This window comes from Aotus nancymaae, unplaced genomic scaffold, assembly GCF_030222135.1.
Source record: "Aotus nancymaae isolate 86718 unplaced genomic scaffold, 86718_ANA_hifiasm-v0.15.2.pri h1tg000064l_1, whole genome shotgun sequence".
In the NCBI taxonomy this organism is placed as follows: Eukaryota; Metazoa; Chordata; class Mammalia; order Primates; family Aotidae; genus Aotus; species Aotus nancymaae.
Window position 1 is genome coordinate 6,890,900 of NW_026988479.1, and position 13,256 is coordinate 6,904,155.

General features: G+C 39.1%; 1 protein-coding gene across 3 annotated transcripts in view; it reads right to left on the reverse strand.

The window, feature by feature from the left end:
- Positions 1-369: 369 nt before the first annotated feature.
- Positions 370-13,256, reverse strand: part of MEIKIN (meiotic kinetochore factor) — a 104,548-nt gene continuing 91,661 nt past the window's right edge. The window contains exons 12-13 of one of the 3 annotated variants that reach the window (XM_012446840.2): positions 11,405-11,528; positions 370-628 (exon numbers count right to left, since the gene is read on the reverse strand). In XM_012446840.2, the coding sequence (XP_012302263.2) occupies positions 606-628; positions 11,405-11,528 (147 nt within the window). In that variant the 3' untranslated portion in view covers positions 370-605. Of the gene's footprint in view, positions 629-11,404; positions 11,529-11,795; positions 11,841-13,256 lie in introns of those variants that run through there. The other 2 variants (XM_064366234.1, XM_064366235.1) reach the window with 2 other exon arrangements.

Here is a 13,256-nt window from a genome sequence, read left to right on the forward strand (position 1 = left end):
CAAACCCTGAGTATAGAGTTTCTTTCAGTCAGACCTGAAATTAGGTCTCTAACTCATGTGGTTTCAATTAAGTTCTGTTAAAAATAGCTCGTAATATAAGCATTTTCATTTTTAGCACTTCAGTAACTTCACTACCTTTTTGTGTTTTTTGTTTGTTTGTTTTTGTTTTTCTCTACATTGCTTTAGAGAAAGATTTACTACTTTTAATCATACTAGCAATAAACTTTGAAGGAAAAAAAAACATCAAAGGAAGTTACATTGTACCCTGGCATTGGCTTTCTCTTTTCTTCTCAGATCTCGCAGGGATGAAGCCTCCTTATGAATAGCTAATACCATCTATTTTGGTGTACAGTCTTCTAATACTAGTGATTTGGTTCTTTATCTTATAATATAAATACATATATTTAAGAAGCATATGAATAATTTTTTTCTTAACTGATTAAAAGTAAATGACAAGAACTCAACTGAATTTCAACACAGAGATACAGCACAAATAACTAGAGAATTTTTAATTTCATAAAATTTCAGGCAGACATTCTGCTTTACAGACTTTGACTTCACATTCCTATCTTCAAAGTAGTGAAAATTCAGCCACAGCTGTTTTTTCATGCCATTTTTATTATGATATCTGGAGGAAAAAAACAAAACAATAGATTACTTCATATACAAGCAGTTGTCCAATAGTTATTAATAACCAGGGAGAGATCACTTGATGCCCAGGCCACTCTAGTTTCACCCTATCAAGCCTTAGGAAACAAATCCAGAGGCCATTAAAAAAAAGAAAATGGAATATTTGGCTCATCCCTTCTAGGGCATGCTGAGGACATATTCTCTTTGGAGAAACAAGGAGATCTCCTCAATAACATTCTGGTGGAAAGCCCAGGAAAAATCACTGTTAGTGGCCACCGCAGGGTCTTTAACACCAGCCTTGTAACCTGGAGCACCTGATCCAGTTGTGCTTTTCATCCCTGTCCTCAGTCACCACCCAGGAAGAAGCCTCTCATATTCTCTCACCTACCCTTCCTTTGCGTTTTCCTGCCCTTTGTTTCAGTTGAACCCAGGTTCCATCTCAAAGACAGGATTGATTCTGGGGCCTTTGCCCCTACATCTTGGGCCAAGAGATCAAGAGTGGAACCAGCTTTACCTAGTTAGCATTGTTACTTTCATGCTATGATATACCTTATCCTGTGGCCTAATCAGCCTATCTCAATGGCTCTGAAATTTTGTTGCATCTAAAACTACCTAGGATTTTAAAATCCTGATATCTAGGCCACTCTCCATACCAATTAGATCAGGGACCCAAATATCAGACAACAGGAAAGTATGATGTGCAGCTAAGGTGAGAACCAGACACCTGCATCTTTGCTATTCAAAGTGGGATCCATGGACCAGTTACGTCAGCATCACCTAAAAGGTTGTGAGAAATGTAGAATCCTCAGTCCCATTCTAAATGTACTGAATCAAAGTCTCCATTTTAACAAGATCCTCAAGCAATTCAAAAGCACATTAAACTTTTGGAAGTGCTGGCTATATTTCTCTACTCCTCCCTGTTTCCTGACCTCAGACACTGCTCATTCATTAAAGACTTTGGAAACTGGTTCACAGTCATCCTCTCCACATGAACTTCTGGGTAACTTCCCAGGTGGTTAATCAGCCAATTCAACTATCTTGTCTCACCTACCCTTTACCTTCTCAGTCTTGAAATACACATCAAAGACCATGAGCTATATTTTCCTTCGTCATCACCTACAGTGCATCATTTCTGACACTTCACAATACTAGAGACCCACAAGTCATCTCTAACTACCATTCTTTCTTACTACCCTGCACCAGTACCTCTGTTAGTCACTAAGCTCTGTCAATTATACTAATAAAAATTTTTAAATTTAGACTGGTTCTCCTAAATCCTACAGAAATCCTAAATCAGATCCCTGAGGCAATGACCTGGGAATGTGCATCATTTATAAATTCGTCTGGTGGTCTGAGTACCACATTTTGAGATACACTAGCTCAGATACTTATTTTTTCAACTTCGCTCACTGGAGCTTTTGCAAAACTCCCACTTAGCCTTTTTGCTTCTAGGGTCATTTCTTCTCAAATCACCCCTATACTTCTTATGAGAATGAGCAAATAAAAAGTAAATTTGGGCCAGGTGTGGTGGTTCATGCTTGTAATCCCAGCGCTCTAGGAGGCCAAGTTGAGCAGATCGCTTGAGCCCCAGAGTACAAGACCAGCCTGGGCATCATGGTGAAACCCCATCTCTACAAAATATATAAAACTTAGGTGGGCATGGTAGCACCTGCCTGTAGTACCAGCTACTTGGCAGGCTAAGACGGGGAAGAATCACTGGAGCCTGGAAGGTAGAGGATGCAGTGAGCTATGATCACACCACTGCACTCCGGTGTGGGCAACAGAGCAAGATTCTGTCCCAAACAAACAAAAACACATATATACCTCCATTGGGCTTGTTTTATATATTTGACTTCCTCTATAAAACTATAAACGTTATGAAGATAACCATGTCTTTATCTCAATATCGCCAGCAACTATTTCTAGCATATGACATCCAGATTCAATAAATATTTGCTGAATGAGTGAACTACAACTAGAGAACCTCATCTTTTCAATCTATAACCAAATGATACTAAAACAAGAGACTTAAATGGCCTCCATGATGTCAGACTAGCTTGATTTCTTTATCCCCAAGGCACTCGCCGGCATATTTCATCTCTGTATTTTCACTAGAACAATGGTTCTGTGTCAAAGACTATACACACTTACCTGTTGTTTACATGAGATGGTATAACCAAATTTATAACTAACCAGTCAGCATATTTTTGGCTTTTTGCAATTTTCTAAAAAACCAAAGAACAATTTCCAAAAGGGAGACGAAGAAAGCTAAGCTTGAGAAACTAACCTAACCTATAGAAAGAAATAATAATCATGTATAATGAGTGATTATTATATGTCACACACTTTACAAAGATTATTTCAAGTCCTCACAATAATTCTTTGAGGTAAGAACTACTGTTTTACTAATTTTACAGATAGGAGGCTAAAATTCAGAAAGTTTAAGGAATTTGCTTATATGACAGTTAGGATTTGAACTTATGGATGTCCTATTCTTTTTTTTTTTTTGAGATGGAGTTTCACTGTTGTTGCCCAGGATGGAATGCAATGGCGCGATCTCGGCTCACTGCAACCTCCACCTTCTGGGTTCAAGCCATTCTCCTGTCTCAGCCTCCTGAGTAGCTGGGATTACAGGCATCTGCCACCATGTCCCGCTAATTTTGTATTTTTTACTACAGACAGGGTTTCTCCCTGTTGGTCAGGCTGGTCTCGAACTCTCAACCTCAGGTGATCTGCCCACCTCAGCCTCCCAAAGTGCTGGGATTGCAGGCGTGAGCGACCGCACCCGGCTGGATGTCCTATTCTTAAGTGATGTCTACTACCATCTTTCAGATACTCAAATTAATATGTTTCTACTTCATTTGTCATATATCTGTGTGATACTTCTGCATGCTATTATTATCTAGAAAATCAAACTTCTCACTAAAGATAACATATGCATGTAGTTAAAGGCTGTGATTCTACAGTACTAGCCTGAGATATGAATTCATAACACATAATTTATCATCTCTTCTGGAGCTCAAAATAAAATAAAAAAATTTAATGTTAATATAAGGATAGCTACAGGTTTTGTCTGATTTATCAAACAGTATTATTAGACTGGAAGTCTTCTCTAACACCTTAAAGTTAAAAGTGTCCTCTCTTGGGTTCCTACAGTGTCTTGTTCTAGTTCTGATTCTGCAAGTAATAAGCTCTGTGAACTTGGGCAAGTCACTTAACCTGGCCAGGTCATTTTTGTTACATGTAAAATGAGTAAAATAGACTAATGAAATGGTTCTCAAATGTTTGTGTTTACTGGAATCACTTTCAAAATGCAAGTTCTTGTGCCATCTGTAGAGACTGTAGTTTACCAAGTCTGCAGTTATTTTGGTGGAGGTGGTCAGAAGGACCACGTATTGAGAAACCTTAGACTAGATGTTTTCTACAGCCTCCTTTATCTGGCTGTCACTATTCTGACTCCTTACCCACACCACCTCCTCTATCACATCTCTTTGGTTCACTTACACTATTGTTTTTTCTTTAATCAGCATAATGCCAGTTGTTAATGAACAAAAAGCATACTGATCACAATCCTAGACTGAAATTCAAAAGTGAATTTCATCCTGTAGTCCTGATTAGAGTACTGCCAAAACAGCTAAAACTTTAAATGCCAGGACTAAAAATAGGCTGCTGCATGTTTAAAATAACATGATCACTAGTTAGCTTGGTGCTTTGCTATTTTTACTAAAGGAAAGAGACAAGTGGCCAGAGGTTGAAAGGGAAACAGGAGGCAGCTGTTATGGTAAGAGCCTAGAAAGAGGCCAGGAGATGGCACCATTAGTTCATTAGTACAACAGTAATGGGGTGGGGAAGTGAGGGCAGTTATCTCTGTAAATTAAACTAAAAGACTTCAGTCTGAACGCTCAAAAGAACCACCCAGACACATTTTGGTTTTGATTTGTTGCACACTTTAAGCCCAGAATTTTGACAATATCTAATGTCAGAGATTAATATGACAGGCCCAAAATCAAATTAAGAGTGTTTCTGGTGTTATTTGTAAACTTTTTTTTTTTTGAAACAGAGTCTCATTCTGTTGCCTAGGCTGGTGTGCAGTGGCGCAATCTCGGCTCACTGCAACCTCTGCCTCCCAGGTTCAAGCAATTCTCCCCCCTCAGCCTCCCAAGTAGCTGGAGGCACCCGCCTCACGCCCAGCTAATTTTTGTATTTTTAGTAGAGAGAGGGTTTCGCCATGTTGGCCAGGCTGTCTCGAACTCCTGATCTCAGGTGATCCACCCGCCTTGGTCTCCCAAAGTGCTGGGATTACAGGCATGAGCCACCATGTCTGGCCAACTTTTTCTTAAAGTATAACAAAGTACATATATGCATAACAAATACATATATGTACAACTTGATAGGTTTTCACAAACAGAACACACCTGTGTAAACTGCACTAAGATAATGAAACACAACATTACCAGCATCCTGAAATTCCCCCTTGTAATCCCTTCCAAGTAATGCCCCCACTCCAACAAGGTGATCCACTCTGATGATTTTCATTATAGTTTAAGTTTTGCCAGGTTTTATACTATATGCAAATAATATTAAATGCACTCAACTGTGTCTGGCACCCTTTGTTAAATGCATCATTATGTTTCTAATTGTGTATCTAGCATGCAATATGTAACAGTTGCATTTAACTTTATATTATTGATTTTCACTGCTATATAGCACTCTAATGAATGAATATACCATGGTTTATTCATTTTACTTAATGGGCATTTAGATAGTTTCCAGCTTGAGGCTATCATGAACATTGATGCTATTAATATTCTAGTATATATATTTTTGGTGACAGATATATATTACTGTTGGGTATATTCCTACAAATGGAATTGGTGGGTCTCCAAAGGCCTTCCCTCTTTGTAATTTCCAGGGGTCCAGTAATATGAGGGACATCCCTATTCAGGTGAGGAATAAGATGTTGCCTCTGGCACCTCCTATAACCAAAAGGGAGATACAATGCCTAGTCAGCTTTTTTGGATTTTGGAGTTAACATATTTCTCATTTGGGTGTGCCACTCCAGCCCACTCACTGAGTGACCTAAAAAGCTGCCAGATTTGAAAGGAGGCCCAGAACAAGAGAATGCTCTGCAATAGGTCCAGGCTGCTATGGAGATGCTTTGACAATTGTGCCAAATGATCCAGCAGATCCAACAGTGCTTGAAGTGTTAGTGGCAGATAGAGATGCTGTTTGGACCCTTTGGCAGGTCCCTGCAGGTGAATCACAGGGTGAACCTTTAGGATTTGAGCGAAGCCCTTCCATCCTCAGTGGAAAATTACTCTTTTGAGAAACAGCTTTTGGCCTATTGCCAGACTTTAGTAGTGACTAAACACTTAACCAAAGGCCATCAAGTTACCATGTGACCCACACTGCCCATTATGGACTATGTGTTGTCTGACCTACCAAGTCATAAAGTTGGTGTTAACGGCTGTACTCCATTATCAAATGGAAATGGTTTATGTAAGATTGAGCTTGAGCAGACCCTAAGTTGTAAGTAACATGAGGAAGTGACCCAAATGTCCATGGCCCCCACCCTTGCTACATTACCTTTTCTCTCACTGCCTGCTCTTAATATGACATGAGGAATTCTCTACAGTTGACTGAGGAAGAGAAAACTCATGTTTGATTTACAAATGGTTCTCTATGATATGCAGGCACTGCCTAAAAGTGTACAGTTAGAGCACCTACAACTTCTTTCTGAGACATCCCTAAAGGAAATTGGTAAAGATAAGTCCCCCAATGGGCAGAACTGAGAGGAGTGCACCTGGTTGTTGAAAGGAGGAATGGCTAGGTGTTTAACTATATCTAGAGTGGTAGCCAATGATTTGCTATAGGGTTAGGGACTTGGAAAGAACATTGTATTAGTCAGGGTTCCCTAGAAGGACAGAACTAATAGGATATATATATACATAAAGAGGAGTATAAATATATATATATATAGTATATATATATAGCATAAAGAGGGACTCAACACAGAGTCCCACAGTAGGCTATCTGCAAGGAAGCCAGTCTGAGTCCCAAAGCTGAACAACTTAGAATCCGATGTTAGAGGGCAGGAAGCATCCAGCTTGGAAGAAAGATGTAGGCTGGGAGGCTAAGCCAGTCTAATCTTTTCACATTCTTCTTCTTGCTTTTCATTCTGGCATGATGGCAGCTGATTAGATAGATGGTGCCCATCAAATGGAGGATGGGTCTGCCTCTCCCAGTCCACTGACTGAAATGTTAATCTCCTTTGGCAACACCCAGGAACAATACTTTGCATCCTTCAGTCCAATCGAGTTGACACTCAGTAATCCATCAAAAGTGGGCTGAAAAATTTGGGAGGCATTGGACAGACCTTTTTTTTTTCTTTCTTTTTTTGAGACAGGATCTCACTCTTTTGCTTAGGCTGTAGTGCAGTGGGGTGATTACAGCTTACTGCAGCCTCCATCTCCTCAGGCTCAGGTGATCCTCCCACCTCAGCCTTCCAAGTGGCTAGAACTACAGGAGTACACCACCATACCTAATTTTTGTACTTTTTTGAAGAGACAGTATTTCACAATGTTTCCCAGGCTGGTCTCAAACTCTTAGGCTCAAACGATTCACTCACCTCAACCTCCCAAAGTGGTGGGATTACAGGCATGAGCCATTGCACCCAGCCAGAACAGACTTCTCTCAATGACAGGGGCGGGGGAAATGAAGATGTATCTCATAAAATTTCACCAAAAGGTGACCTTAGCAGAGGAGGATTTTAATAATAAAGTGAATATAGGATAATCAAGTTTGTAGAATCCAGTCAGTCTCTCCCAGCCACCTCTGTCAGAACAGGGCTGGGGAAAGAGTCTAACTAGTATCCTCTTCGTTCATGGCTCATGAACAAAGTGTCCATGGTGGCAAGAATAGAGTTCATACATAAGCTCAGCAATATGGATTTCCACTACCAAGGCCAACCTGGATGCCACTGCTGAGTGCCCAACCTGTCAGCAGCAGACAACAACACTGACTCCCCAGTATGGCGCTATTCGTCTGGGTGCTCAGTCAGCTTTGTGGTTGATTACATTGAACTACTTCCATCATGGAAGGGGTAGCATTTTGTTATTACTAGAACAGACATTCAATACAAATTTTTGTTCCTCATACAAAATTCTGCCCAAATTGACATCCATGGACTCATGGAATGCTTTACCCATGATCATGATATTTCATACAACATTGCCTCTGATCAAAGAACTCACTTCACAGCAAAAGAATTGCAGTATGGGTCCTTGCTCCTGGAATTCACTGGTCTATGTTCACTATCATGCTAAAGCAGCTGTCCTAATAGGATAGTGGGATGGCCTTTTGAAGATGCAATTACAGCACCAGCTGGGAGAAATAACTTGCAGGCTAGGGCAAAGTTCTCCAGAAGGCTATATATATGCTCTGAATCAGCATCCAATAAATGGTACCTTTTTTCCCTCTGTAGCCAGGAATCAAGGGGTAGAAACAAAAGTGGCACCATGCATTATTAACCCTGGTGATCCACTAGCAAAATTTATTCTTCCTGGTCTCATAATTTGATGCTCCACTGGCTTAGAGGTCTTAGTTCCAAAGGGAGGAATTCCTCCACCAGGATATTGATTCCATTAAACTGGAAGTTAAGACTGCTCCCACTTTGGAGTCAATAGGCTAAGGGGCTTACAGTGTTGGCTGGGGTGACTGATCCGGACTACCAAGGGGAATCTGAACTACTACTCCACAATGGTGATAAAGAAGAATATGTCTGGAGATCTCTTAGGGTATCTGTTAATTTTATCACACCCTGTGATTAAGGTCAATGGAAAACTACAATAACCCAATCCAGGAAGGACTACTAATGGCCCAGATGCTCAGAAATAAAGGTTTGTGTTACCCAGCAGGTAAAGAACCATGACCACTGGCAGTACTTGCTGAAGGCAAAAGGAATATGGCATGGGTAGTGGAAGAAGGTAGTTATAAATACCTGCTATGATCACTTGATTAGTCAGGCAAATATCTTTGTTTTTTTCTCTCTCTTATCCCCTTATCATATAATGTATTAGTAATAGTTAACTTTCTATCACAGTTTTTAAGTTACAGGATAGCAAGAAGGGTGAACATTGACCAAAACTTGTATCCTCTTCTGGAGAAAGGGTTAGCACATTTTCAGTTTTATGCAGGACAAATGTAGCATGTTAGGCAAAAATATGACTTTATTATTGTCTTTATTTAGAGATTAAATATGGTTTAAGGAGATGCAAATGGATGAGTAGTTGATAAGGAATGCACTGCGATGGTTAGTTGCATGTGACAACTTGCCTAAGATATATTACACAATTATTCAGTCAAACTAATCTAAGTGTTGCTGCAAAGGTATTTTGTAGATGTGGTTAATATCTATAATAAACTTTATATGAACTTTGAGGAGATTATCCCTGATAAAGTAGGTAGGCCTCATCCAATCAGTTGAAAGGCCTTAAGAGCAAATCTTAAAAAGTTTATCTAAACAAGAAGAAATCTCTGTGTAGACTGCATCATCGGCTCCTGCCCAAGAGTTTCCAGCCTGCTGTACAATTTGCAAACTTGCCCAGCTAGACTTGTACAGCTCCATAACTGTATATGTCGATTCCTTGTTTTGTTTTCTCTAGAATGATAATTAGCATACATTAGGCCTTATTCTACCCTCTATAACTTTCAACCTCTCTTTAATATTTTCCACATCTTATTGGCTCCTTTTCTTTGGTAGAATCCTGACAAATATAGGATCTTGCTATTCCCTACCACTATGCTGATGTTATCAGAGATAGAGATAGAAAGAAGTCAATGGCATGCTTTCTCCTTGAAAACTTCATAACCTATGGAATATGAAACATGAAAAGTCAGCACTGTAAATTAGGTCAGGTAGCAATCTCAATTTTAGATATCAATTTGGCTGGAATAAGGGATACTCAGAAAGCTAGTAAAGCATTATTTCTGAGTAGATCTGTGTCTGTGAGGATGTTTCCAGAAAAGACTGGCATTTGAGTCAGTGGACTGAACAAAGAAGATCTGCCCTCACTCAAAGTGGTCAGGCACCATCCAATTGGTTGAGGACCAGAATAGAAAAGGCAGAAAAGGCCGGGTGCGGTGGCTCACGCCTGTAATCCCAGCACTTTGGGAGGCCAAGGCAGGTGGATCACGAGGTGAAGAGATCGAGCCCATCCTGGCCAACATGGTGAAACCCCGTCTCTACTAAAAATACAAAAATTAGCTGGTGTGGTGGCGTGCGCCTATAGTCCCAGCTACTCGAGAGGCTGAGGCAGGAGAATTGCTTGAACCCAGGAGGCGGAGGTTGCAGTGAGCTGAGATCGTACCACTGCACTCCAGCCTAGTGAAAGAGCGAGACTCTATCTCAAAAGAAAAAAAAGAAAAGGCAGAAAAAAGGCAAATTTGCTCTCTCTTCTGGAGCAAGGACATCCATCTTCTCTTGCTCTTGGACATCAGAACTCCAAGTTCTCCGGCCTATGGATTCTGGGAGTTGCATTGCAACTCCCCACGTTCTAAGTCCCTTGGACTTGGACTTAGTGATGCCACTAGCTTCTCTGGTTCTACAGCTGGTAGATGGCACATCATGGAACTTTTCAGCCTCCATAACCACATTAGCCAATTCTCATTAAAAATCCCTTCATATATCTCTATCTATCTCCTTTTGGTTCTGTTTTTCTGGAGAATGCTGACAAATATAATTATTAAGTATCAAATGAGTAGCACTGAATTGAATATTCAAGGAACTTGTTAAAAAAGGAGAGATCTCTATAGCGTTAGAGAATGATCAGGGCAGGCACTGTGGAGGAAATAAGTACAAGAATTAAGAGTAGACATCTTGGTTGAATTGAAGTTGTACATATATAACTAAGTTTCAATTGCTTCATTGGCTGTTTACTCATAAAAATTTCAAAGTGCCACTGAGTAATTAGACATTCTGCCTGAAGCATAGTGAGGGGAGATGTTAAGCCTTCTAAACTGAAAAAAAAAACAACACTGCAAATGCTGCACTTGAAGTTTAGCAGGCTTAAAAGATTGAATTCCTCTCTACCACTTGGAAGAAGTATGATGTTGAACAAACTGCATACTACTTTAAATCTCTGAGTCTTTACATGTAATATGGGAATAACAGTACATATGTCATCTATTATAAAGTCATAGTGAGAAATAAATAAAATATAAGGTTCTTAGCACAGTGCCTTTCACAGAGGAAGTACTCAACCAATATGAGGTGAATGCAAAAAAATTTCCACATCTCTAAAAAGAATGCAACTGAAATTGAAACCAAAACAATACTAAATTTCACAATTGTAAGAGGAAGTATCCTGGATAGATTTTACATCAGTGTTATAAGCTAATTTTTCAAGATAACATATCTGTCTTAAAAAAATTATTTTACCCTGGTTCCAAAATCTGACCAGACATTTTTTTTTTTTTTAAATAAAGAGACAGGGTCTCTCTCTGTCACTCAGGCTGGGTGACCTGATGATAGTTCATCATAACCTTGAACTCCTAAGTTCAACTGATCCTCCCGCCTCAGCTATCCAAAGTGCTGGGATTATAAGCATGAGCCACTGAGTCTACCCCTGACCAGGCTCTTATAATTTTACCATTCCCACTTTGTGCAAGAACTACTGGAATACAATTTATAATTGAATTTCCTGTGTACATAAGGCATTTATAATGAAAAAATTATATCATTCAAAAAGTATGTTCTGCATTCATACTACAGTACCTTGAGGGATATCGTTAGGAAAAGAATATTTCTTCTTCTTTACAATAAAACCTTTATTTTTCACTTGTCTAGTTCCTGGTGATGCTCTAATAATACAACATATTTCTGATGTATTTGCAGGAAACTGAAAAAGAAAAAAGGCAGATATTGCATAATTCCTCCAAATATTACACTTGTATATTGCTTTATTTCAAATGCAACTATCTATATTTCAATATCTATATTTCTTAGATATTAATAACAGCAAGCATTTATAAATGCTTACTCCACTCCCAACAGTAATTGGTTTTAAAACATATGTTCATTTAATATTCACAAGAACCAAGCAAGGCAGCTTATATTATCTCCATTTTATAAATGAGAAAAGTTTCAGAGAGATTAATTGACTTACTTAAGGATAGGGAGCAAGTAATGGTAGAGTTGAGATTCAAGCATGCTGAAGTAGAAGAGAAAATTTGCATGTTTTATTGAGTTAAAACACAAATTTAAATTTAACTGAGTTAAACACTAAATTCCTTGATTTCTCAACTCAGGTAATTTTGACAATTTCCCATAATGAAGAAATACTGGCCGGGCACTCATGCCTGTAATTCTAATACTTTGAGAGGGACTCCTTGAGGCAAAGAGGACGAGAGAGAGAGAGAGAGAGAGAGAGAGAGAAACATCGTATCTTTCAGAAGTGATATATCTTCTTTTTCAGAATTCAGAAGCAGAGATGTATTTATCAAGGGCTTTTGTTATTTTAAATAAAGACTATATAGAAACTTCTTATGTAATTTTTTTTTTGAGACAGGTTCTCGTTCTGTTGCCCAGACTGGAGTCCAGTGGCTTGACCTCGGCTCACTGCAACCTCTGCCTCCCAAGTTCAAGTGATTTTCATGCCTCAGACACCCGAGTAGCTAAAACTACAGGTGTGTGCCACTACATCCAGCTAATTTAATGTGTTTAGCAGAGACAAGGTTTCACCAGGTTGGCTAGGCTGGTCTCTAACTCCTGACCTCAGGTGATCTGCCTGTCTTGGCCTCCCAAAGGTGCTGGGATTACAGGCGTGAGCCACTATGCCCAGCCAGAAACTTCTTATGTAATTTTTTTTTATTTTTAATTTTCGTAAGTACATAGTAGGTATAAATATTTATGCAGTCCATGAGATATTTTGGTACAGAAACGCAATGCATAATAATCACATCTATGGAAAATTGGGTATCCATCCCCTCATTGTTTGCATTACAAACAATCCAATTATACTCTTTTAGTTATTTTTAAATGTACAATTTAAAATACCAGACTTCTATAATTTTACCATTTCCACTTTGTGCAAGAACTCTTAGAATACAATTGATAACTGAATTTCCTGTGTACATAAGGCAATCTCCTGTAGTGCTACCAAATACTAGGTCTGATTCATTCTTTCTATTGTTTGTACTCATTAAACATCCCCAACTTCCCCCACCAACCCCCACCGCCAGCACCTAGCTGTCCTTCGCAGTGTCTGGTAACTATCCTTCTATTCTCTAGCTCCATGAATTCAATTGTTTTGATTTTTAGATTCCACAAATAAGTGAGAACAAGTGATGTCTGTTTTTCCATGCCTGGCTTATTTACCTTAATATAATGACCCCCAGTTCTGTCCATGTTGTTGCAAATGACAGGATCTCATTCATTTTTATGGCTAAATAGTACTCCATTGTGTATAAGTACCATATTTTGCTTTCTTGCCCAGGCTAGAATGCAGTTTAGTAATGGGTATCGAAAACCTCTTTTATACCAATAATTATACTTAATGAGGTAGACAGGAAGGAATAAGGGAAGAAAATAACAAACAAGCAGCCAACCAATATTTCATTTAAACCTA